At 51.7% G+C, this 26,986-nt stretch overlaps 2 protein-coding genes and 1 long non-coding RNA gene across 7 annotated transcripts in view; all 3 read right to left on the minus strand.

The window, feature by feature from the left end:
• Positions 1-26,986, minus strand: part of EXOC6B (exocyst complex component 6B) — a 290,871-nt gene that overhangs the window by 197,395 nt on the left and 66,490 nt on the right. For all 5 annotated transcript variants that reach the window (XM_068189179.1, XM_068189178.1, XM_068189176.1 and 2 more), the window contains exon 6: positions 26,612-26,816. In XM_068189179.1, the coding sequence (XP_068045280.1) occupies positions 26,612-26,816 (205 nt within the window). The remainder of the gene's footprint in view (positions 1-26,611; positions 26,817-26,986) is intronic.
• Positions 1-26,986, minus strand: part of RAB11FIP5 (RAB11 family interacting protein 5) — a 447,460-nt gene that overhangs the window by 148,732 nt on the left and 271,742 nt on the right. The window lies entirely within an intron of this gene.
• LOC137473500 (uncharacterized) lies at positions 12,749-13,335 on the minus strand. Its single transcript, XR_010998856.1, has 2 exons — positions 13,084-13,335; positions 12,749-12,940 (listed from the first exon to the last, which is right to left on the minus strand). It is a non-coding gene; the product is annotated as an uncharacterized lncRNA (long non-coding RNA).

Raw genomic sequence — 26,986 nt, forward strand, 5'->3', positions numbered from 1 at the left:
TGCCAAACCAAGGAATTCTACTCTGGGCTCCCTCAGGGTCAACATCTGCATTGTCCTTCAATTGCTGGACAAGACCAACTCTGCCTCCATCAATCTCCTCATTGCCCATGAACTGCTGCAGGACCCCCTGGAGCCCCTTCCTCAGCTTTTACTCCATGGAAACACCTCCAAACACGTTATCCCAGGTCATTCCCTGGGAATTCCTCCCAGCTATCCCAGGCTTTTCTCCACTTCACCACCCACAAGCAGGAAGGGGGGGTGGATGTCACCCATCCCAGAGCAGGATTGGGTTCACTGTGGCTGAGCAGGGACAGGGACACATCAGGCACTGGGACCTGGATGTGACAGCATTCCCAGACAGCCCACAGTGCACAGCATTCCCTGCACCTCATCCCAGGGAGCAGGCAGCCAGCAGAGCCCAGCAGCCGTGTCAGCACCAAATTTGCACTTTTATGGCAAAAGCCTCTGGCAGAGAATGGAAAAAGGGAATCCATGAGGAGGTCACTTCCTCCTCTTGGGCCCAGATTTCATTGCCAGCCTCCCGGTGCTGCTGCTGCAGGTCAGGAACCTCCAAGGGGGACCGAGGAGGGGATGGGACAAAAACCTGCCCCGAAAAACCCCGCTGGCACCAAAACCCAACAGAGCCAGTGAGAGGTGACAGAGCCTGGTCATTCCCACAGCTCTGTCTCATTCCCCAGCCCCTTCCCAAGCTCCACGGGCTCCGTTCCTGGGTGATTCCCTGCTCCAAGCCTCAGCCACCCCAAGCCTTACCCGTGAGAAAGGGAGCGGGCGGGCTCCGCTCCCGCCCGCGTCCCCCGGCGCGCCCCGGCAGCCCCGCGAGGTTCTTTATCTCGTTACTCTAATGCAAACAGACTTCTGTGAGCTCTTTCACATCCAAAATTTCACCATTGCGGCGACCGCAGGCCTGGCAGCCTCTCCCCCGCCTGGAAAGGGAACAAACTTCCCAATCATTTCTAAATAACCATTTCAAGAGCACAGCTTTTCTTCTTTCATCCCACAAAAGGCAGAAATTTTGCTCGGGACCGCAAGCTGTCAACTTCCCAGCAAACCCCAAATCCCACTTAACTCTCTATTGTAAACAGTGTAGTATTGCGCTCCCACATCAATAAATAACATTCCTGAAGGAATTATTTCTGTGTTTGATTCACATTTGTTCTGCATATGCCACTGAGCCCAAGGTATTCACAACGTTCAACCCCTAAAAGCCTCGGCTTTCAAAAGGGCCGCGCGCGAGGCGCTGGGGCGAACCCTTCCCGGGGGATTGTGTGAGCCAGGATGAAATCCCAAATCGAGGATGTCATTTGTGGCCCCCGCCACAGCTCCTTCAACTCAGGATGAAAAAATGAAACAGCTCCAAAGCACCTCTCAAGGGGGTTGTGGAGGTTCAAGGCCCAGATGGGGCTGGCAGGGGGAACCTGGGTGTCCCGCTGGTTGTTGGCCCTTCCTGGTCTGCTCCAGAGGGACCAGGATCTTTGGGAGACTGATTTGGGATGCTCTGGATGAGGCTGGAATGGCCCAGCCCAGACACCCCAGGCCTGGGCTGATCCCAAAGGAAAGGTGGGAATTGTGTCCCTGTGTCCCCCAGGTGAGAGCCCACCTGCAGAGCTGCCCCAGCCCTGGGGCCAGCAGCAGGAGGACGTGGAGCTGCTGGAGAGAGCCCAGAGGAGACCCCGGAGCTGCTCCAGGGCTGGAGCCAGGCTGGGAGAGCTGGGAATGTTCCCCTGGAGAAGGGAAGGCTCCAGGCAGAGCTCAGAGCCCCTTGCAGGGCCTGGAGGGGCTCCAGGAGAGCTGGAGATGGACTGGGGAGAGAGGGACAGGACCCAGGGAATGGCTCCCACTGGGAAAGGGGAGATTGGGCTGGGATCTTGGCAAGGAATTCCTGGCTGGGAGGGTGGGGAGGGGCTGGGCTGGAATTCCCAGATTTGCTGTGGCTGCCCCTGGATCCCTGGCAGTGCCCATGGCCAGACTGGACACTGGGGCTGGGATCCACCTGGGGCAGTGGGAGGTGTCCCTGCCCACGGATGGGGTGGCACTGGCTGGGATTAAGGGTCCTTTCCATCCCAACCCATTCCGTGATTCCAGGACCACAGATGGGCAAAGAGCAAAGCAGGTCCTGAGGGCTCTGAAAGACCTCAGAATAAAAAGCTACACCAGGAGAGCGGGATGAAGGTGGGAATGGGAGTAACTTGGGTTGCAGAAACCCAGCAATTGTCCCAAATCCCTTTCTATGGATTGGCAGGAGGCTCCTTTGCATTCCCACAGGTGTTCCCTCACCAAACCTCCAGGGAAGATGCTCCAGAGCCATCTCTGCATGAGCAGTAGCCTCAATCCCACAGAACTTCCACCCCTGCCCCTTCCCCACTTGGAATTCCCAAATGTCAGCAGCACGGGGATTAACCCTGTGGAAATGAGGAATCTCTTCAGCCCCCGCTGCAGATCCGCCATCCCCGGTGCCCGCCCGGCCCCAGGATGGGATTTGAGATTTGGGATTTGACCATTTCAACTCTCCACAGTGGGCGTCTGTCTCGCTGCACTCACAAAGAATTCCTCGGGAAGATTTCGGAAACAGAAGGATTATTTAGCCACCCACACACAGGCAAAATTAACCAGTCATGGAAATTCAAGATAATAAATGCCATAATTTTGCCTTTAACTTCACAATTTTTTTTTTTTCTCCCTAAAAGTGAATGTTTCTAATTTATGGAGAGAGAGAAAGAGGGGGGGGGGAAAGAATAAAAAAAGCCTTTCATTACTTTGTTTTTCCATGGATCAGAACTCCCCAAATATAAGGAATTAACACGCTAATGTAAACACCCGTCTGCTCGTGGCGCTGGAACAGATTTACCCAGGCACTACAAAAGGCTGCCCCTCACTGATTACCAACCCCAACTGGAGACTTTTTGTACAAAAACAACCCTATAAAGCTTTTTTTCATCTAAATGAGAAAGTGGCCGTGCTCCATTCTTCCCAAAAAAAGATGGAAAGGATGAGCTACACCTCCGGAGATCACAGGGATGGGAAAGACGAGGGAACCTGGAAGGGAAGTGACACCTCACACTTCAGCCAGGCTCTAATGCAGTTCCTGGGGATGGGAAGGAAAGAAATGAGGGATTTGGGACCATCGGAGCTGCTGAGGGAGTTTCTGAAGGATCAGAGCCTCCTGACTCCTGGATTTTGGTGTCCAGGACAAGCCCCAGCAGTGCAGGCCCAGAGATCCCATAGTTCTCCAGCAGCCAAAAACAAACTTATTGCATTCATTTCCTTCAGCTACAGCTGTCCCAAAGGCTCCCCTGGGCTTCCCACAGAATCAGAAAGGTTGGGAAAGCCCTCTGAGATCATCGAGTCCAGGTTTTGACCGAATACCCCATCCCCACTCAACCCTATCCCCAAGTGCCACATCCACTTGTCCCTGAACACTTCCAGGGATGGTGCCTCCATCCTTCCCTGAGGAGCTGCTCCACAGCTTGACCACTCTTCCAGCAGAGCAACTCCTGCTCAAACCCAACCCCTCCCCACTGATCCCTTGGAATTCAGCCTCCCAAGAACCCAAATGTGGCCAAATCCCGTGGAATGGCCACACGAGGGACACCACAGCCCCTTGACTGCCACATCCATGTCCTGCACCCCACAGCAGAGAATTCCCCCAGGACACACTCCTGCCTTTCCTGCTTTCCTTGCTCATTCCTGGGAAGTGTTGAGCCCCCAGCAGGGCCTGCCCTCCCCTTCCCCCCACCTGGCTGAGAATTTGTGTGATTGCAACACCAACACCATCAGTTCCTTTTTCCTTTCTCCTTTCCTTTCCTTTCCCTTTTCCTTCTCTTTCTTCTTTTTCTTTTCCTCCCCTTTCATGTCTGCTCCCTCATTCTGCAATATCCAGAGTGATGGGAGCCACGGGAAGAGCAAAGCTCCTGGATGAGAGTGGAAAAACAACGGGAAAAGGAGCTGGATTCTCACAGACATCCGGAGGGAAGGAGAAACCACCTGAGGAACAGCCATGGGATGGTGTAAAATAAAATAAATCCTGGCTCCAATACAAAGCCCAAGTCTGCCTCCAACTCGAGGTCTCCCAATCCCAGCCCCCTTCGCTCTGCCCGTAACTCAAAAGGAAGGGTGATTTAAAAATTGGTTTTTACAAAAAAAGAGTTGATTCAGTCCGAGGAGTCGGTGAAGGGAAGCTCAGCCCTGGATCTCCAGCGGTTCGGGACATAAGGGATTGATTGCTCCAGCTTGGATAATCTCCATGGCTCCCAGGCCCCACTGAAGTGGTTTCCAAGAGCTAAAGCCTTGGATCAGCCTGTCAAACCCTGGGAAAGCCACAGTGAACACGCTGGAAGTGGGAGCCTGCCCTTGGAACCCCAGAGCGTGCACACACCAAATTAATAACGCAGTGGCAACCCCGAGCTGCTTTCCCCAACCCCTTCCCAAAGGCCCCGCACCCCAACGTCCCCACAGCCCCTTCCCTGCAATTAAATCCCAAGAGAAAGGAAAATTCCGGGTGAAATCTGATTTTTCACACTCTTAAGTGCACTCAGGATCAGAGTTGTTCGGTTGTGATGACCAAATCCCTCTTTTCCAGCACAGGAATGTGGCCAAAGCACCTCCCATGGGAATAACCTCAAATCCCATCCCCAATGCCAAGGCCTCGAGCTCGGCCAGGCTCCTCCAGCTCAGCTTTGGGAATTTTTCTGTTCCTGAACACAAACCTGACCTTCCCAGCTGGAATTCCTAAAGGAGGGATTTAGAATGCAAACAAGGAGGAGTTACTGGGGAATCAGGACCAAAGAAAATCCCACATTTCTTGACCAGGAGCACAATGATCCAAGCTGACCCCTCACGGCCACAGCAGTTCCCTCACGCTCCTGCTCCAGGAAAATCAGGCAAAGAGGGATTCCTGCAGTTCCAAGGGGTTTTCTGCAGGTTCAGGTTGATGCCAGGATGGAAAAGGAGCCGTGGGACTCCTCACTTGTCCCATCCCCGCTCTGGATGTTCCAAGGCTGAGCTGGGACACACAGCTGACAAATCTCCACCAAATCACCCCAAACCTGACACTTCAAAGGGAATTATCCCAAATTCCTCCCCAAAGCTGATGTTGCATTTCCTACACCTCGGTCTCAGTCCCAGATTTACCCCTACACCAGATTTTTGTTCTTTTACACCACAAAGTGGCCACCAGTTAATTTTTATTTTTTTTTAAGTAGTAGAATGGACATTTCTTGAAACTTGACAAAAATCATGGAATGGTTTGAGTGGGAAGGGACATTAAGGATCATCCCCTTCAACCCCTTGCTGTGGGCAGGGACACCTCCCACTGTCCCAGGTGGATCCATGCCCCAGTGCCAACCTGGCCTTGGGCACTGCCAGGGATCACTTCCAGCCGCAGCTGCTCTGGGAATTCCATTCCAAAGCCTCCCCACCCTCCCAGCCAGGAATTCCTTCAGAAAACATCTTCCAACCCTATTTTAAATGATTCCCTGTGCCCTGTCCCTCCACGCCCTTGCATATACACATATGCATGTATAAAAATATATCTATTTTTATATATTTTATTTTTATATTAAAAATCTGTGCCACACAAAGAAACCCAGGATGGAGAAGGAGCTGGGATCCACACAGGAATCCCTGGATGCGCTCCTGTGGAATAACTGCCCGACAGCCTCTCCAGCAGGGCTGCAGCACCAACACCATCAGCTCCTTTCCCTTCCTTTTTCCTTTTCCCTTCCATGGCTGCTCCCTCATCCTGCAATATCCAGAGTGACGGGAGCCAAGGGAAGAGCAAAGCTCCTGGATGAGAGTGGAAAAACAACGGGAAAAGGAGCTGGATTCTCACAGCCACCAGGAGGGAAGGAGAAACCACCTCAGGAACAGCTATGGTGCAAAATAAATAAATATAACAAATTTTTTTCAAAAATCAACTCATTAATTAATTAATGTATTAAATAAAATCGATAAATAAATAAAATTAAATTAATAAATAAAAATAAAATAAAGTTAAATTAAATAGATAAATTAATAAAATGAATAAATAAAATAAAATAATTTAATTAAATTGATAAATAAATAAAATAAAATAAATAAAGTAAATAAATAAAATAAAATAATTAAATTAAATTAAATCGAAAAATAAAATAAAATAAAATAAAATAAAATAAAATAAAATAAAATAAAACAAAACAAAACATGCCCTCAGCCCAGAGCACTGAGTGATAACTCAGATTTACGAGCTGCCTGCGCTGGTTTGGAGCGACATCACAGCAACTGGAGCCTGGCAGATAGGAACAGCCAACAAAACCCAACTTCAATCCTTATAAAGCCTCTGCCACGGGAATCAGCTGCACGTCAGGCCAGGACACCCCTGTGATCTGCTGGATGTCACCTCCTTGGCCATGGCAGGAGAGCCCAGAGGATGGGAGAAGAGCTCTCATCAAGAAGGGCATTTCTGTGGCTTTCCTCTCTTTATTTCTGCACCTGTGGAATCCAAATCAACTGGAATCCAAATCAACTGAAACAACGGGAATCCAAATCAACTGGGATCCAAATCAACTGGGATCCAAAACAACTGAAACAACGGGAATCCAAATCAACTGGGATCCAAATCAACTGAAACAACTGGAATCCAAATCAACTGAAACAACTGGAAAGCAAATCAACTGGGATCCAAATCAGCTGGAATCCAAAACAACTGAAACAACTGGAATCGAAATCAACTGGGATCCACATCAACTGGGATCCACATCAACTGGGATCCACATCAACTGGGATCCACATCAACTGGGATCCACATCAACTGGAATTCAAATCAACTGAAACAACTGGAATCGAAATCAACTGGGATCCAAATCAACTGGGATCCACATCAACTGGGATCCACATCAACTGGGATCCACATCAACTGGGATCCACATCAACTGGGATCCAAGGCCAGGTTGGACACTGGGGCGTGGAGCACCCTGGTCCATGGGAGGTGTCCCTGCGCTGGATGAACTTGAAGGTCCCTTCCATCCCAAGCCACTCCACGGTTCTCTGATTAACCGAAGAAATTGCTGCCCTTTAAGGAACTTGACCCAGGTTGCTCTTTTTTATTTTTAATCTTCTGCTCCTGATGACGTGGGAAGGGGACAGAGGGAAACCAGAGCCACCAGCAGCAGAGCCTGGATGCCCCTGTGAAGGAGAGTCCCCTACAAAGCCCAGCCTACCAAAGGCCTGCTCACCCCATAAATGGATTTTATCAACCTTTCCACACTAGAGACGCACTCAGCCTATAAGGAATCCTCCTTCAGCCTTCCTAAAGCGAACCTGGGACAGCAAGAACAGAGCCTGGACCCAAGCTATGCCCCAAACCCAGAATTTATCACCTGCCCCTTCCTTTAGAATGCAAACAAGGAGTTATTGGGGCACCAGGACCAATGAAAATCCCATGTTTTTTGACCAGGAGCACAAAGATCCAAGCTGACCCCTCACGGCCACAGCAGCTCCCTCACACCCCTGCTCCAGGAAAATCAGGCAAAAAAGGGATTGTTGGAACCCTAGATGCTAAGAATTTTAGACTTTAGGTCTGTGAAAGGCACAGACCCTCAAGAGAACCCTGCATTTGACCTGAGAGCATTAAAAAAGCTTCCAAAATTAATTGGTAACAATAGGAGTATGAGTGTATAGTTTGAATAGAAGTGTGTAATATCACCTAGTAAAAAAACTTAGAGGTTAAAGTTTTAAAATATAGTAATATATATAAGACAAGATTAAAGTTTTAGAGCAGAAGCTAGCCCTTCTTCACAAGTTAAAGTAATATTTTATAATTAGACCAAAAAGTCCACATTATGAGACATAAATAATTAGTTATTAAGTTAAAAATAAAAATAACGTAAGTATCATTTCTTAATTAGATAGTTTTTCCTTAAAAGACCTTATCAAAATAAACACAGAGCCATTTTATAACTTATTAGTAAAATACTGTAAAACTCACAACTTATAAGACAATGATATAAATAAAAAATAATAAAATCCAAAACCAAAATGCCATCTCAAACACTTTCAATCCCAACCTTAACAGAAAAAAAAAATCAACAAAAAAATCAACAAAAAATCAACAAGGGATTCCTGCAGTTCCAAGGGGTTTTCTGCAGGTTCAGGTTGATGCCAGGATGGAAAAGGAGCCGTGGGACTCCTCACCTGTCCCATCCCTGCTCTGGATGTTCCAAGGCTGAGCTGGGACACACAACTGACAAATCTCCACCAAATCACTCCAGAGCTGCCCCCACAAAGAACCATCAGGTGAGACAGGACAGGAAAAATCCATTTTCCACATCAAAAATCAGACATTGAACAATTCTGGAGCCAAAGTGAGCAGCTGCTTCCACTTTGTGCCAAATCCGTGTCCTTGGATGTCCATGTCCATCCTGTGTCCCCTGCAGGAGCAGCCTGTGGTCACCCCACAGCCCCCAACAATGGGAAGAAGGTGGAAAAAACCTCTTAGGAGGGCAAAATCTGCAGTGTCTCCTACATAAAACTGTGATCAATGCCTAAATATTCCACGGGGTTGGAAAAAACCCAAGGGGAGCCCAGCACCTGCCAGGTTGGTCCAGTATTGGTAGCCCTGAGCACAGAGAACACCGGGATGCCCATCAAGGACAGGACTCACTGGGAAGCCTCTCCCAGGGGGAATGGGGCAGGAGAAAGGACAAAGGAACACCAGACGTGTTCCCAAAAGCCATTCCAGGTGTCTGCAGAAGGATAATTAAATAAATAACGGAGGGGTGGGCTTGGACGAGGTGGATGAGGCACTGGTGGGCTCTGGGGAGAAGGTTGAATGCTCTTTCCACCACTGTGGGAATCCAGGGCATCCCTGTGGCTGCCCTGGAAGGTCTGTGACCCTGGAAGGGGTCAGGAGCCCCCCTGCACAGAGCCCCGAGAGACACTGTCTCTGATCTCTGTCCATGGAAAAGAGTTTTCAATCTTTCAGGATGAATTACAAGCTGTGAGTGTTTGATATAAGTAGCAATTAGTGTGGCACGGGTGCAAAAGTAGAATTTTAGGATTCTAGATAAAGGATAAGGGGTTCAAAGGAGGCAAGATGGAGGAAACTGGGCGTGCCTTGTCCTTTTTCTTCTTCTTCATGCCCTCCATGTTTCACCGTGGTGTTGGCATTTTTCTGTTGGTTTGGGCTGGGGACACACTGTTCAACACGGGTGATGGGTATTGGCACGTTATTGTAAATATAGCACACGTAGTTTTTGGTATATAATGTTTGTAACATCCCACTGAGGGCAGAGCCCCACACACTGTCCTGCAGGACAGACCTGCTGCAGGTCAGAGAGAAAATATTGTAGATAAGAAAGAATAAACAGCCTTGAAAACCAGCACAGACGAATTACGACTCCTCCTTTGGCAGCGGGGCTGAAAGACAGAGACTTTCCACAATCTCGGGAGTATCTGAATATCACAGATCCTGACACACCACCATTCCCTTGGGAATGCAACAGAAGTGTCCAGGAACGGGAATTCCATGCCAAACTTCAGCCACGGACACAACCTGGAGGTGTCCAGGGACGAGGTGACCGAGATGTCCCTGCTCCATCTCCCTCTCCATCCCACAACATGTTCCCCGCTTGCCTCAACCCCCATTCCCTCAGGAATGCAATAGAAGTGTCCAAGAGTGGGAATTCCATCCCAAACTTCAGCCACGGACACAACCTGGAGGTGTCCAGGGACGAGGTGACCAAGATGTCCCTGCTCCATCTCCATCTCCATCCCACCACGTGTTCCCTGCTTGCCTGTGGGGATGGTGGGACAGGGCTGGAGCTCCACGGGGCTTTGTAAGCCACGGTGGGACCAGGGGATGTTTCTGAGGTTTCCCTGCTCTTGGAGCTTGTACAGCCTGGAAAAACTGGGCCTTTCTCACCCCCCATTCCCTCCGGAGCGAGACTCATCCAACAGCACCTTCTGGAAGCTCTCCAGCTCTCACCAGAGCCACTCCTGAGCCTTCCAGACACATCAGCCTCACCTTGAGAGGCAGAATCCCGGCCCTGGCTGCCAACATTTTCATCAGAATCCCGAAAAGCAGCAAAAAGCATCTCCAAAGGCCACAGTGCTCTGTATCCGAGCCCAGGAAATGTGGAAGGCATTAAAGCCTCACTTTCCCTCGGCAGAGGGGGAACATGGACCTATAAACAACGCCTTGGAGGCATTTCAGCAGCTCCATCTACACAGGGCCCTTTTTTTACGATGATTTTTTAAGTCAATCAAAAATCGGCGGGGCCAGGAAGCCATAAATTCGGCTTAAAAGGGAGAAAAGCAAATAAATGCTTGGAGGAAGGGGGGTGGGGGGGAAATGGGAATCACTGGAGGCTTCCAAAGCCTTGTTTGTTTGTGATAAAGCTCAGCTGTACACAAGCTGTCCCAGCCGGGCTCATGGTGACATTTCCCTGCAGTGGCACCACGGGGAGCGGCGAGCAAGGGGGTCTGTCAACATTTTATCAGCAGCAACTGTTCCCAGGGCTTTACGAGGCACAAAAGCTCCTTCTCCTCAGCCTCGTGGCTGCTCGGGACGGGAAGGCTCTGACTCAGAGCAAATTATTGGGATTTAAAAACCACATCACACAGAGTGGGGTTTGGTACCGGGGAGGGGAAGGGGAGAGGACGTGGCACCCAAAATCTGGAGTTCTGAGGGGAAAACGTCTCCCAAAAAGCTCTTTGGGGTATGTGGAACAAACTGGGGAGTCCCAGTGGGGATACTAAGGCTCCATAAGCCAAGAACTGATAAAATGAGGGAAATAATCCAATTAGCTGACTCATCCTGTCCTTATTTCTACATAAAATAAAAGCACAGTGTAAAATTAAACCTTAAAGACTCCAAGGTGGGCAGAGCTTTGCAGAGAAAATCCCTGGAGAGCAACAGGAGAGGAGGAAGATGGGGTTCATGGAATAAAGACAGAGAGTGCCTGCAGTGGTGTCCAGTCCTTGGCCACAATCCCGCAGGAACTGCAGGACTGAGCCCCAGCACCTGGGGACACCTGGGAGCGCTCCCACACTTCAGAGGTTCCTGTAAAACAGGGAAGAGCCAGAGCCAGGGCTGGGCCACGTGCACCCTCCATAAATCCCATCATCCCTCCCCGGGGGATGGAATTTTATTGTCCCTGCTGCTGGAAGAGCTAATCCAAGTCTCCCTGGATGGGATAAATCCGCATTCCAGGACCGTGATCTCACAGAAGGACCTCCCTGTCTGGGGCCCTGCACACAAAGCTCAGGGCATGGACAGGAGACTTCAGCACCTTCACCAGACCCCAGAGCCTCCCACCACGAGTCCTTCACTCCTCCCTGCCAGGCTGGAATTCCCAGAGGCCCTGGATCCCTGGCAGTGCCCAAGGCCAGCTTGGATCCATCTGGGACAGTGGGAGGTGTCCCTGCCCATGGCTGGGGAGGGAATGGGTGAGATTTGAGGTCCCTTCCACCCAAAGCATTCCATGGTTCTGTGAAATCACCACATCCCAAGGACCCCATGGAACAGAGCTGGGATCCCCTGGGACAAGGATGGCACTGCCGAGGTAGGACAGGGGGACACCCGTGATGAGCTCAGGGGCTGGAGCATCCCAGAGGAAAAGGCTCCTGAAAGAACCTTCCGTCCCCACGGGAGGTCACCAGGAAGATGCAGGAACAAAACACGACTGGTCCTTACTGAAAACCCCCAGAGGTTCTGCAGCCTCATCCACGGAGGTTTTGAGGCAAAACCCCAAGAAAAGCCTGACCTAAAAGTGGGAGCAGGAGGTTAAACGAGACCTCCCCTGGCTGTGCCCTACAAACCAAACCTCGTGTTCCCCGAGGGTCCTCCCAGCTGAAGTCCCAGTGCAACACACGGGGCTGAGCAGCACCATGCAGGGTGGGTTCAGCACAATCATGGAATGGGTTGGGATGGAAAGGGACCTTAAACGCCACCCTATCCATGGCAGGGACACCTCTCACTGTCCCAGGTGCTCCCAGCCCCAGTGTCCAACCTGGCCTTGGGCACTGCCAGGGATCCAGGGGCAGCCACAGCAAATCTGGGAATTCCAGCCCAGCCCCTCCCCACCCTCCCAGCCAGGAATTCCTTGCCAAGATCCCAGCCCAATCTCCCCTTTCCCAGTGGGAGCCGTTCCCTGGGTCCTGTCCCTCTGTCCCTTGTCCCCAGCCCCTCTCCAGCTCTCCTGGAGCCCCTCCAGGCCCTGCAAGGGGCTCTGAGCTCTGCCTGGAGCCTTCCCTTCTCCAGGGGAACATTCCCAGCTCTCCCAGGCTGGCTCCAGAGCAGAGGGGCTCCAGCCCTGGAAACATTTCCATGACCTCCTCTGGGCTCTCTCCAGCAGCCCCACTTAGTATTTTTCATTCCAGACCATGAGATGCCTCCCAGCAGATCACATGGAGGGTCAAGGCTGCTCCAACCTTCCAGGTTTGTGTCCAGCTCCTGAAGCCCAAGGAACAGCTCCTCTCCCTGTGTACTTTTTCCAGTCAGTTCTCCACTGGGAACACCCCACGTGTGCATCCCTGGCCCCACACGAGCTCCCTTCCCAAAGGAGACCTGCAGTAGCTGCAAACACAAACTCTCCCAGCTGCAGCTGCACCAACAGCCCCACTCCTCAATAACCCCTGAAAGGGGACATGTGGAAAACTCCCATTTACAGGGCCAGTGCCCCTCTGTAAAACAGCCAAGCGGGCACAGGTGGCTGATAAAAGTGCACTTTAACAGCCACACTTGCAAAAGAAATTTATAAGAGTGAGCAAAGCTCGCAGCCTTTTAATTGCATGTCAAATGCTGGGCTCCGAGAACTAAACCAGATTCCTGCAGGCTGTGCCAAGTGCTTCCAGATATTCCGTGTCTGGAGCGGATCCCGCTGCTACCAAGGGGTTAAAACTCAGCCTCTGAGGCCAGGGAAGCTTGAAGGCAATGCCACCAACCCTGAAGGAAAGCAGAGAACATTTCTGCCAGCTTTGTTCCAAATAAAAGGTTATTAAAAACAGCCCCAGCCGCTGTTAACAGGAACGGCCTGACAAGGAGATGTTTACAAAGCAGCTGAACTTGTAAATAAATGGAATTAATACCCAGCAAATTCCTTTGATCCACAGGACACGAATTCCCTTTCCCTGCAGTGCTGCTCATTAATAGTTCCATGTTCCACTTGTGTCACTCGCCAGCGAGCCTGAAGGAAAACACTTCAACTCACAAAGAGATCTCCAGCTCCTCCTGTGCCAGAGCATTTCTGGTCACAAAGAGATCTCCAGCTCCTCCTGCTCCAGGTTCTCCTCTACCAATGGATTTCTGGTCACAGAGAGCTCCAGTTTTTCCAGTGCCAGTGTATTTCTGGTCACAGAGATCTCCAGGTTCTCCTCTGCCAAGGAATTTCTGGTCACAAAGAGACCTCCAGGTTCTCCTGCTCCAGGTTCTCCTCTGCCAGTGCATTTCTGGTCACAGAGATTTCCAGCTTCTCCTCTACCAAGGGATTTCTGGTCATGGAGATCTCCAGCTTCTCCTCTGCCAAGGTATTTCTGGTCACAAAGAGATCTCCAGTTTTTCCTCTGCCATGGAGAGCTCCAGTTTTTCCAGTGCCAGAGGATTTCTGGTCACAGAGATCTCCAGGTTCTCCTCTGCCAAGGAATTTCTGGTCACAAAGACGTCCCCAGTTTTTCCAGTGCCAGTGGATTTCTGGTCACAGAGATCTCCAGGTTCTCCTCTACCAGTGGATTTCTGCTCACGGAGATCTCCAGGTTCTCCTGTGCCCGTGCATTTCTGGGAAGTCCTGGGAGAGGCTGATGTGGAGCAGCAGCAGCAGGAGGAAGAGGACACTGAGGGAATTCTTCACTTGGAGGCAGGTGAGGCCCTGGAATAGATTCCCAGAGCAGCTGTGGTTGCTCCATCCCTGGAGGTGTACACGGCCAGGCTGGAGCACTCTGGGATAGCGGAAGATGACCCTGCCCATGGAATGGGATGGCCTTGAAGGCCCCTTCCAACCCAAAGCACACCAGGATTCTGGGATTCCTCTCAGCAAGTTGCTCACAGGTATTCCTGTGAAATATTCAACATTCCCCAAAGTCCCAGCCACCCAACGTTTCAGATACAGACCAAAGGTCCCACAGCTCCCTGGAGCACCTGGAGACTGGGATCTGCCCTTGGCATCACTGCAGGGCCAGGGGTTCTCCCCTGTAGGAACTCTCAGGACCAGGGAACATCCCTGCTGCTGGAGCTCCTTCACCCTGCTGGACCCCAGCCTTTCCTGAGGAACCAAAAGTGATGAGCAGCAGATGCAGACCCCAAATCAAAGCCACCAGGGTGTCCCAGCTATCTCCTCCCTGCCCCCACAGGAACCTGTCCTGCTCCAAAAAACCAGGAAAGGGGAACAAAGCAGTTCCTCCTGGCCTGCAGGAACTGAAGGACATTTTCCCTGAAATGAAAGCTGTTCTAAATTTGCCATAGATGGGAATTGGAAGAATATGTGGAGAGGTTTAAACGACCTGAGCCTGGCAGCAGAACCTGGGGGTTTGGCAAAAAACCTTGGAGGGAAGACAAGCCTTGGGCTGCTGCTGGATCCCCTCGGGGGCTGCTGCAGCACCTGGCTGCAATTTGTCCCAGAGTGTCATGGGAAGGGCAGGCAGCTCGGCACCATTCCCTGAAAGCAGAGCCACCATTCCCTGAAAAATGAACCAGCATTCCCTGAAAATGGAGCCACCAGCCCCTGAAAACCGAACCATTGTTCCCTGAAAACAGAACTGCCATTCCCTGAAAACTGAGCCACCATTCCCTGAAAACTGAGCCACCATTCCCTTAAAACTGAGCCACCATTCCCCAAAAACTGAGCCACCATTCCCCAAAAACTGAGCCACCATTCCCTGAAAACAGAACTGCCATTCCCTGAAAACTGAGCCACTATTCCCTGACAATTGAATTCCCTAAAACAGGAGCCACTATTCCATGAAAATGGAACCACCATTCCCTGAAAACAGAACCACCATTCCTTGACAACTGAATTAGCATTACCTAAAAACAGAGCCACCATTCCCTGAAAATTGAATAAGCATTCCCTGGAAATAGAACCACCATTCCCTGAAAACCATATCACTGTTCCCTGAAAACAGAGCCACCATTCGCTGAGAACTGAACCACCATTCCCTGACAAATGAATTAGCATTCCCTGAAAACAGAGCCACCATTCCCTGAAAACAGAGCCACCATTCCATGAAAATGGAACTACATTCCCTGAAAACAGAGCCACCATTCCCTGACAATTGAATGAGCATTCCCTAAAAACAGAGCCACCATTCCCTGAAAACAGAGCCACCATTCCCTGAAAATGGAACCACCATTCCCTGAAAATGGAACCACCATTCCCTGAAACCTGAACCGCTGCACCTCAGCTGGAACAAGCCCAGACCTCAGCATGGACCCCTTTCCATCTGGTTCCAGCCCCAGGGTGAATTCCCTGGGGATCAGATCACTCCCAGCCCAGGGAAGGGCTGGACAAAGCTCCCTGGGAATTCCAGGGCAGCGACGTTCCCAAAAGGGGATTTTGGTCCCACTGGCACCCTGCTGCACGAGCTTTCAGGTCCATCATCGCAGGAAGGATCATGTTTTGCTCACCTGGACCAAAAGCCAAAATCTGAGCTCAGGGGCAGCTTGGGGTGGGCGTGGCACACGGAGTTTGGGTGCCCAGCTGAGGCCTTGGCACAGCATCGGGATTTTGCCACATCCAGCACGTGTTTGGCAGCTCCAGGGAGGACCTGGAGACTCCGAGCTCCCTGGCACAGTCCTTGGCACGGGAATGGGACGGGATTTAAGGTCCCTTCCCACCCAAACCATTCCAACGCCACGTCTGTGGGACACCAGGAATGCCCCCAAAACCTCCTCATATTCCTCCACATCTCCAGAGACCCAGGGCAGGAGCAGTGCCCAGCTGGAGAGCACGGAGAGATCAAACCCTTCCCTGTTACCAAAACCACCCGTGGAATTTTTAAGAGGAGAAAGCTGGGAAAACCCAGTCCATTTAAAAGGTTTATGAGCAGCCACATTTTTATTATTTTTATTGAATTTATCATCCTGGGCAGCAGCATCCTGGTGGGAGCCATTCCCAGAGATTTTTGAGGTGATTCCATCACCTCTCCTGGCAGGGCCGTGCTGCCCAGAGCCCTGAGCTCCTCCACGCCAAACCAGGCACAAATTGAGTTTATTGTGGGGTCAGTCTGAGCTGCCTCAGCCCCAGAGCCACGGGATCCTGGTGCCCCTGGGAGCAACTTCCCAGCCTCCAAACAGAAACCAGGAGAAGCAAGAGCAGGAAAAATCACAGTGCCCAACCCAAAAATCACAGACCAGGCTGAATGCAAGGAGGTTCAGGGCTCCTCTTTCCCAGCTGAAATCCCACAAACACAACAGCATCTCCTGATGGCTCTAAGGAAGGAGCAAGGACTGCTCCTGCTTCAACTCGGCACTTTCCCTTTGCCTATTTATTAATTATTAATTATTATTAATTATTAATTCTAACACAGGGGTTGGAGGATGTCCAAGGCCAGGCTGGATTTGCTTTGGAGCACCCTGGCATGTGGAAGTTGTCCCTGCTCACAGCAGAAGGCTGGAACTGGATGATCTTTAAGGCTCCTCCCAACCCAAACCATTCCATGATTGTAAGGGAAAGGATTTATTTCGAGCATCTCTGGATTTCAAGACTTTCAAAAGGTCTAAAAGGCAACCACACAAAAAGCTGGGCCAGCACATGGTTGCCCTGTAGTTAAACTTTGGATTTTCTGTGCCCAGGGAATGTGGATCCACTGCTGGGATCCCCCAGGCCCCACGGCCCTTCCTCACCCAGATGCTGAAATAAAAAAGGCCATGATTTAGCAGTTTCATTTCTGAGGTCATAAAAGGAATTGAGAGGGATGCCCATTTATTAATAAACTTCCTATGGAGTATAAATTTTCAACACAGACTTAAAGGCACAGAATTCCTGTTAAATAAACAGTGAAACCTTCCCAGAACGCCAGGAAACGGGGAATAAAAAGCCCTTTTATGACAATAAGCACATTTGCACTGCAGTTCTGTGATGTGGGAGGGAGCAGAGGGAAAGCACGAGGAAGGGCAGAACCTGCTGAGATCTGCACAAAGCCCTCAGCACCTCCCCAGATGTGTCCTGCACTCCCAGACGTTCCCGGTTGCTTTTCCCATCCACGGCGGCTCCCACGGCGCCGAGGGATCACATTTAACCTCAAGCTCCTGGCCTGGCACTTCACTCCAGGAGCCACTTCAAAAACCCTCCCCAGTTCTCAGATCACTCCCATCTCCTCCTGCTCCTTTTTCCTGTAGCTCCCATCCCATCCCATCCCAAGACATCCCTGGTACCACTGGGGGTCCCGGAGCGCGAGCAGGGGGTGGCACACGGTGACAGAGCCCACAAAATGCCACCTCCTCCTGGCTCTGGGATTGCTCACACCTCATCTCCAGAGCCCAGGGAGTGAAGAAAACCCAGAAGTCCCGAACTTCAAAGGTTGGACTTGATGATCTTGGAGGCCTTTCCGGGCCTGGATGGATCCGGGACGCGGTGACGGGAGCGGAGGCTCCGGCTCAGGGCAGACGCTCGGGGAGATTTTGTCTCAAAAAGCTTCCAGATCAAACACCAGTGGCAAGCGACGGCTCCCCTGCCCGGAGAGGGCTGCTCAACACTCTTAAAATAACACATTTTGGGGCCAAGGCTTAATGAAAAAATAGCAGGGGCTTCCAGAGCTGGCTGAGGTTTTCATCCAGCGCAAAACAAAAAAAAAAAATCTCCTCCCCCTTTTCCTCTAGGAGGTTCTCCAGGAGGTCAAGCAGAGGATGCCGAGGGCAGAGCCCGGCAGAATTCCTGCTGTTCATCCAGCTCCTCCTTGCCAGGGGGAAGGGGATGGCTGTGAGCACCTCCTAAATTCTGACAGGGTTTAAACCAAGACACTCAGAACTCTGGCAGTAACACCTCTCCATCCATCGTTTCTCCAGTGGGACACAGCATCCCCTGCGTTCTGGGAGCCTCTTCCCAAAATCCTGCAAGCCCAGCCTGCAGCTGCCCACGTCCCTTCCCATCTCTCCAGCCCCACGGATGCATTTCCTCTCCTAAGACTTTAATATCCCAAGCAGACGAGCAGCAGGAGTGAAGATTAAGAAGGTCTCGTTCCTAAATTCGACTGGAAAATCAAATTCCTCCTTCCCAAACCTGCCCAGGAGCAGAAACCCCCATCCCATTATCCCCATGCCGCTGTGGAAATCCTCCCAGCCACCAGAGCGCCCTTTCCAAAGGCTCTCCTACTGCATCCAAGCCTAAAAAACTCCCATCTTTTAATAACCAGCCTTATTTTGACTTGTTAAGGCAAAGCCCCGGAAAGGGAGCTGGAAGCAGCGGGAAGTTCAGCTCCAGGGGTGACTCTGGAAGTCCTGGGGCAGGATAAACCCCGGCCCCCGCCGAGCAGGAGCTTCCAGAGGCTCCAGCTGAGCCCAGCCTTGGCATGGGCACAGCACAGATCCCAGCCAGGGCTCTGTGACCTCTGGAAAACACGGAATGCCACCGGAGCAGTGACACCCAGCAAGGGGACATTCCCTGCCCGGGAAAGGCACCGGGATCCAGCTGAGCCCAGAACGATTCCAGCTGCGCTGCCCAGCATCACCCAGAGCCCAGAAGTGCCAGGGATTATCAGGATCATTGGGATTGTCAGGATCATTGGGAACACGACCCAAAGTGCCTTTTTGGAACGCTGTTCCGGGCCAGCAAAAGGCCACCAGGCAGTGTCCGGAGTCTGGGAAATGTCCCTGTGGCTGCTGGAGTGTTGGGAAGCCTCTGGAAGTGGGGGAAATGTGGTTGTGTTTAAACAGAACCCAGGGAGGGCCAGGATGTCCCAATAATGCTGGAATCACCTCGTGCCACATCCCAGGGATCCCAGCATTCCCAGGAAACGGCTCCAAGCGCCTTGTGTTCCACAGCCTGGATGCAGCCACTTCCAAGGGGACAGCCTGGGGTGGGATGGGATGGGATCCCTGCCCAGGGTGGGAGATGTTCCCACTGGAGACCAGGAATCAGCCTCACCTGGAGCTTCGGGATGGGTTCAGAGCAGCAGCTCCTGGATGAGGCTGGGAAATCTTCCCACCCTGAGGGCTCTGCTGCCCTTCCCATCCCCCATCCCCTCCTCATCCCCCAGCCTCTTCCCCCAGAAGGAGGAGAAGAGGGAGGAGGACAAGGAGGAGAAGAGGGAGGAGGACAAGGAGGAGGAGAGGGAGGAGGACAAGGAGGAGGAGAGGGAGGAGGACAAGGAGGAGGAGAGGGAGGAGGAGAAGCCTCCACCCTAAAAGCTCCATCTTGCTCCATATCTATTACTACATTCCAAACCCTTAAACTCTGAGTTTTCACCCTGTGACATCACACACTTCTATCCAAACTCCACAGCCACAATCCCAGTCCCACCATTCCATTTTGGGACCCTTCTCCATGGCCCCAGGTCAGTGCAGTGTTCTCCTGGGGGTCAGAGCCTGGCAGCACAGAAAGCCTGAAATCCTCAGGGTTCCAACAATCCCCCATTCCCTCCCCCTGGACCCTCAGGTGCTCCTGGACTCACCCCAGCCTGAAGCTGCCTGATGTCCACCCTCTGTGCTCCACAGGAACCCCAGGCCTCTCCATGGCCTGTGCAATCCCAGCCTGCCACCATCCTTTCGGAGAAACCCCACAACGATCCCCAGGCTGGAGCTGATGGCAAAGCAGAGGCCCAGGGCCAGCGCTGCTGGGCAGGACAGGAGTGGCTGCTGCAAAATCCCAGCCTGGGATCCAGCCTTGAAACTGCACCTGGGGTTTGCCAAGGAAAAACGCTCCAGGTGCTGGAGTTCGTCCTGTTTTCTCCGTGGATGTTGGGCAGAGCAGGAGTAAGAGCACCTGAACACGAGCCAGATTTTTTTTAAATGCCAGTTTTCATTAATCTTTAGGAAGGCACCGTGGTGGCACATTTTATGACTGAGCCAATGCATCAAAAATGAGTTTAAAATTCAAAAACAACCGACAGATGCTCAGGACTCCGCATGGAACCACTCCCTGGATTCCTGGGAAAAATCCACTTTAAATCCAGTTCCACTTGGAAGAGCCACCAGGAGCACAGAGCAAACCACCGGCGGGAACTTCCATCCTCAACCCAACTATAAACCCAGGGAATTCAGGGTTCCACAGAAATCCAGACATCCCCAACATCCTGCAGGACACAGCTGGCTGCCCCAAGCCTGGCTCTGGAGCCATCCCAGCATTTCCAGGGAATGCCAGTGAGCAGCTCCAGGCCAGTTAACTGGGGAAAAGAACAAATCAATCTCTCCCTTCACTGCCCACCCACGAGATTTTCTCTCCCTAATTCCAGCTGCATTTTGATCCCAAGCTGCTGGAAGTTTCCAGAGTGGGGAAAAGCCATTGGACAGCAGCAGCTCCATGGATCCAGGGATGATTTTATTCTGGAATTTTATTCATACGTTACTCTGGAATCTTTGCAGGCACGAGAGGCCACGTGAGATCCGTGGAGGAGGCACTTGGGATGACCCACACGTGGCTCTCTGTGATCTCTGACCTGCAGGGCTGGGGTGGGAGGCGAGGAAGGGGATCCAAACCTGGATCTACATCCCAGATTTCCCACGTGGATCTCTGTCCGTGGAGCTGCTGCTCATCCATGCTCTGAGGAACCTCCTCCTCCTCTCCAGCTGATGGCCAGCTCTGCATTCCCACCTAAACCCCAGCAGCACCTCGGTGTCCACGTCAGCTTTTGTCATCCAGAGCAGCTGGGGCTGCCCCTGGATCCCTGGGATGTCCCAGGCCAGGCTGGACACTGGGGCTGGGAGCAGCCTGGGACACTGGGAGGTGTCCCTGACACGGCAGGGGTGGCACTGGATAATTTTTAAGGTTCCCTTCCATCCCAAACATTCCATGATTCCATTATTCCTTTTTTCCCTTATTTCTGCCCTTTCTCATGGGACTTTGTGGAATTCCTGTTCCTTCCCAGCCACAGGGACCAAGGAAGAGTCTTCCCAAAGAATTCAGCAGACTTTCCAGCAGACTCTCCCAATTTTTCCTGCTAAGTCCATTTTTTTTTTTCATTTGAATGTCAGATTTAACATCCTGAACTCACAGTTCCAGGTTTTCCATTGTGTTCCCCAAATCCTTCATTCCCATACAGACATTCCCATGATTTTTGACCAACCAAAATGTGTTCCTTGGGGAGATAATCCCAGAAACCTTAAGGCTGGAAAACATATAAAGAACACCATTGGTTCTCCAGAGCAGCTGTGGCTGCCCCTGGATCCCTGGCAGTGCCCAAGGCCAGGTTGGACATGGGGGTTGGATCCACCTGGGATAGTGGGAGGTGTCCCTGCGCGTGGATAGGATGGAATTGGAGGGGGATTTAAGGTCCTTCCCGATCCACTCACATTCCAGGGGGATTTTGGCTGCCAAGGAGGGAACGTGAACTGACCCAACCTCAGGTGGCGCAGCCCAGAGGGGACACAAACACCCCCAGCTGCTGGCACGAGGATGAAACATCACCTTCCACCCACACAGCTGGAATTCCAACTGTTCCAACTCCTCCTGCTGGACCAAACTGCCCAAATTCATCCTAGATCAACCTATTCCAACTCCTCCTGGATCAGCCTGTCCCAATTAATCCCGGATCAGCCTGTCCCAATCCATCCTGGATCAGCCTGTCCCAATCCATCCTGGATCAGCCTGTCCCAGTTCATCCTGGATCAGCCTGTCCCAGTTCATCCTGGATCAGCCTGTCCCAGTTCATCCTGGATCAGCCTGTCCCAGTTCATCCTGGATCAGCCTATCCCAATCCATCCTGGATCAACCTGTTCCAATCCATCCTGGATCAACCTGTCCCAATTCATCCTGGATTAACCTGTCCAAATTCATCCTGGACCAACCTATTCCAATTCCTTCTGGATCAACCTGTTCCAATCCATCCTGGATCAACCTGTCCCAACTCCCCATGTCCAAACCCAGATTCCCACCTATCCAAGCCCAGATCTGCTGCTGCATCCCAGTGATTCCCGTACATAAACTCCTGCTTTTCCTGCCCTCTGGAAAGGCAGCACTGACACTTTTGGCTGTCCCCAGCACCGGATCCACGGCTGCCTTTTGGCTGGGTTGTTTTTGGCCCCTCACTCGCAGCAGCTCCATCCCCAGTGGCCTCCTCCACATGCCCGGCACATTCCAGCCTGGAGTGGGATAATAAAGGCCGGCCCGGATATCAGCACGTGTTAATGGGATGTAATTCAGGCCTGGAGCTCAGAGCCCTGTAAAAAAAACCCCACCAAAACCCAAACACACACGCAGGTTCACGGGGCCAAGGTCCAAGCGGAGTTCAAGCGTGTGCAGCTCCTTTCATCCGCTGCAGGCCCCGTCATTAACAACGAGATTTGGAACGCGGCGAATTCCCCCGGAATTCAGGTAATAAAACTCAGACTGGGATAAAGCCCAGGAGGGAAGAAGGGCAGGGAGAGCTCCTCGGCGTGAGACCCCGGGAGTGCTTCCCGGAGTCCATCCCGGGAGGGGCTGGGAGCTCCCCCGGTGCCGATCCCGGGAGCGCGGCCACGGCTGCGAGCGCTGCCGGCCAGATCCTCCTGATTATCACAAAATGAAATGTTCAGCCCTTGTCAGCGGCAGCCTCGCGTTTGTAATGTTACAAAAACCCCATTTCCTCTCCCATTGTAGCGAGGCCTCCTCCGTTCCCGCTGGTGAAATCAAACAATTTTAAAGGAATTTATATGATCCTAATTTAAACCGAATGCACGGAGCTGCCAATCGCGGCTCCCCGGCTCTCCAGGCCTCCCGCCAGCTCCGCTCCTTTCCAGAGCTCTGAGCGCATCCAGGGAAAACACCCAGCCGTCCATACTGGTGGTACTGGGAGGGACACCCTGCCCCGAGTGACCCCCACGCTGGGAGCTCCAGCTGCTCCTGCTGCCCATCCATGGAGCTGTGGGAAGGACACAGCACCGCGCTCCGATTCCAGATCACTCCAAATCGGCTTTTCCGAGGGGAAGGGGCACAGGCAGCTCCCTCCCCGAAGCACAGGCTCCAACCTGGAGCTAAATCTGCTCCCACAAACCCTCCTGAAGTCTGCTCCCAGAAAACAGTGGGAAGCTGGGATTTAGAGAAGCTGGAAGATGCAAAATTCCCTCTTTTATCCATAGGAAAATGAAAGACAAGGGCCTCCAGGATAGCTGGAGAGGGACTGGGGACAAGGGACAGAGGGACAGGACCCAGGTAATGGCTTCCACTGAGAAAGGGGAGATTGGGCTGGGATCTTGGCAAGGAATTCCTGGCTGGCAGGGTGGGGAGGGGCTGGGCTGGAATTCCCAGATTTGCTGTGGCTGCCCCTGGATCCCTGGCAGTGCCCAAGGCCAGGCTGGACATTGGGCTTGGATCACCTGGGACAGTGGGAGGTGTCCCTGCCATGGCCACAGGAATGGGATGATCCTCAAGGTCCCTTCCATCCCAACCCATTCCATGAAAACCTTGCACGAGCTGCTCCCCAGCTCTGTCCCCCACAGGATGAAGAAGCGACTTCCCTCCCATTATTTCCAGGGAATTTTAGTGACCCCTCATTCCAGGCTGCTCCCGCTCGCTGCCCCCATCCCTGAATTTGGGCAGGGCAGGAGCAGCCAAGTCCCACCACCCCCAGAGCCTGGCCAGGCTCTCCAGCTGGGAATACTGGGAGGAGGAGGAGGAGGAGGAAGAGCTGGAATTAGTGAGGAAAACACCAGGAGAAGCCACAGGATTCCCTCAGAGTGAGAGATGGAGAAGTGTTTTGGTTTTGTATGGGAGACATTTATGGAAGTGATGTAAAGCTTTTAGAGAAGTGTTCTGAAGGTTTTGTTCTAATGTTTTTTACTTTTTCTTTTAGTTCCTCTTAATAAAGTTTTCTTTATGCCCTTTAAAAATTTTAAACCTCCTTCACTTTTCTCCTAATCCTACCTCACAGCCAAAAACAAGTACACTAGTAATTAACCAACACTAAACACACCACACTCATTAGTACACTAACCAAAAATCTCAAAATCAGCAAAATTTCAAATTAGCAAACCAAAACCACTACAAGAAGGAACGGAGCCACAGGAGCAGGAGGGATGGGAAGAGCAGTGCTGTGGATTGGAAACAAAATGATAGAAGTTTCTCCAACCTGAAGAGCAAAACAGGTGCTGAAATGATGGAAATTTCTTTACATTTTTCACCTAAAATCCACATCCCTCCTCATCCATCAGCACAGAGCCAGGAGATTGGAATCCCCTCCCAGAAACCTGAACATGGAACTGGAAACTGCCAGACAACACCTCCACCCTGTGATGTCCCTAAAATTGATAAATATCCTTGAGGGGATAAAAAAAGAGTAAATAATTCCATGGAGTGCTCACTGCATTAATTGGACACCAAAAAGAAATGGAATTCCTGTTCCTTCCCAGCCACAGGGACCAAGGAAGGATCTTCCCAAAGCTCTGCCTCCACAAGGAACTAAAGGAGAATTTTTATAGGGAGTTCTGCTCTAGGAATTGCTGCCTCAGGTAAATCCAGCAGCTGGAGCCCTCCCAGACATCAGCCCCGTGCACAGCTGGATGCACATCTGGACTGGGAAGGGTTTCTGCACCTTCAGGAAGTTTAATCTGAATAAAAAGTTTGCTGAACTCTCAGCTGGGAAGATAAAAAGGCACTGAAAAACAGGGAATTAAATTAATTCATAAACTCCCAAAGTCAGGCTGTTTCAGAGAAAGGCTCGGGTTTGTAAGACACAAAATTTAATTTTTCTCTGCCCACAAACACAACAGCAAAATCCCACCAGCTCCTGGAGAATTCCAGCCAAGTCCTTCCCATAATTCAGCTATCCCAGGCATCCATCACCACCAGGGAAGGATCTCAGTGCCCCTGGCAGGAACAGCTCCCTGCCCCTGCTCCTGAATTCCAGCAAAGCTGCAAAACCCTCCTGAAGAGCAACTCCAGAGCCTCTCCCAGCCCTGCTTCCCAGCTGGGATGAGATGAAATCCAAATATATAGTGGGAGAGGGAAAGGTAATTCCTGATTTCAGGCACACCCAGGAAGGATCAGTTCATCAGCTCATCCTTCACAGACACAACCACTGGAAAAGGCAAGGGAGGCACCAGCCAGGTTTGGGCAGGACTTAAAATCAGTTTAGGATGCAAAATTAATGGAATTGCAGTGCACAAACTCCTTGCTTTTTTATCCCAAAACTGGGGAATCAGCCCAGTGTGTCCAGGTCTCCAAGTAGCACCAATTCCCTGTGCAGGGAAGTGGAAAATACGAGTGGGAAATGGAGTTATGGGGAGCTGTGATGCTTCAGGTTTGGCTTTTCTATTTTTCAGATTCTGTGCTGCTTTAGTGTGTGGGTCTCGGCTTCATATTATGGGATGGTGAGCTCTCTGCACAGAGCAGGGAGACAAAACAATTCCTTCTCCAGCTGGGCACCAAGGACAGATGATCCAAACCTCAGGCCCAAGAGCACAAACAACGTGGGCTGGAGAGAGAAAAACAAGCAGGATGGGACTGCACGGGCTAAAGCTGGAATGGGACAATGAACTCCAACGTGCCAATGGAGCAGAGCTGATCACAGTGAGAGCCCCCGGGAGCGCTCGTGCATTTTGGGACCATTTGGGTTCATCTTGGGTGCAGCCCTGGCTGGGCTCTGGTGCTGCCCAAGGTGGATCCATGGAGGAGATCCTTTCCATAAATCCCTGCTTTATCCTGTAACTCTGCCCAGCCTCTGCTCCAGGGCAGCCTGCACAAGGCATCAGTTCCACCCCCAACTGCACCTCCCAGACTGCCACGAAACCACGGAAAACTCCAGCTGGGAGAAGCCAAGGACACAACGGCTCCTCACTTCTCAACAGCCTAAAACCCAGGATAAAACTCCAGGAGCAATCAGGGAAGGAACAACCACTCCTCACCCAGCAAGAGAATCCCAAACTCAACCCACAGCCCTGGCTTGGAGAAGCAGAACTTCCACACAACAAGCGAACCTCCAACCTCTTCCCAAAAAATGGGCAATTCCCACCAAATGGCCCTAAATCCCACCGGTTTCATGGCAGTCTCGATTCCCACTAAACAGCCCCACATCCCACCGGTTTCATGGTGGTCTCTCCAATCTTGATTCCCACTAAACAGCCCGAAATCCCACCGGTTTCATGGTGGTCTCTCCAATCTTGATTCCCACTAAACAGCCCCACATCCCACCGGTTTCATGGTGGTCTCTCCAATCTTGATTCCCACCAAGCGCCCCCAAATTCCACCTGTTTCATGGCGGCCTCGATTCCCACCAAACACCCTCAGATCCCACCTGCTTCATGGCTGTCTCTCCAATCTTGACTCCCACCAAAGGGTCCCAAATCCCACCTGCTTCATGGCAGCTTCGATTCCCACCAAACGGCTCCAAATCCCACCGGTTTCATGGCCGTCTCTCCAATCTTGATTCCCACCAAACACCCTCAGATCCCACCTGCTCCATGGCCATCTCTCCAATCTTGCTTCCCACCAAAGGTCCCCAAATCCCACCTGTGTCATGGTGATCTTGATTCCCACCAAACAGCCCCAAATCCCACCTGTTTCATGGCGGTCTCTCCGATCTTGTCCGAGTGCTTGCGGATGCTCTCCAGGAAGTCCTTGAGGTCGGACATGGAGAGCTCCTTGATCTCCTCGCGCAGCCGCGGGATGTTGTCCACCATCACCTTGCAGAAGCGGTAGTGGCTCACCTGGGGCAGGAAGGTGTGCTCCAGGTGCTCCAGGGTCTTCAGGGCCGGGTAGTGCCTGGGGGAGCAGGGAAATATTGTAAATGCAGGTGGAGCCGGTGGGAAGAAATGCTGATGTGTGACTCCAGTTCACAAGGCTGAATGATTTCTTTATTATAACTATGCTATAATACATTAGTATACTATTTAAAGGAGATACTACAACTACATCCTTACTTTCCTAACTAC

The sequence above is a fragment of the Anomalospiza imberbis genome, chromosome 4 (genome assembly GCF_031753505.1).
Source record: "Anomalospiza imberbis isolate Cuckoo-Finch-1a 21T00152 chromosome 4, ASM3175350v1, whole genome shotgun sequence".
NCBI classification, from domain to species: Eukaryota; Metazoa; Chordata; class Aves; order Passeriformes; family Viduidae; genus Anomalospiza; species Anomalospiza imberbis.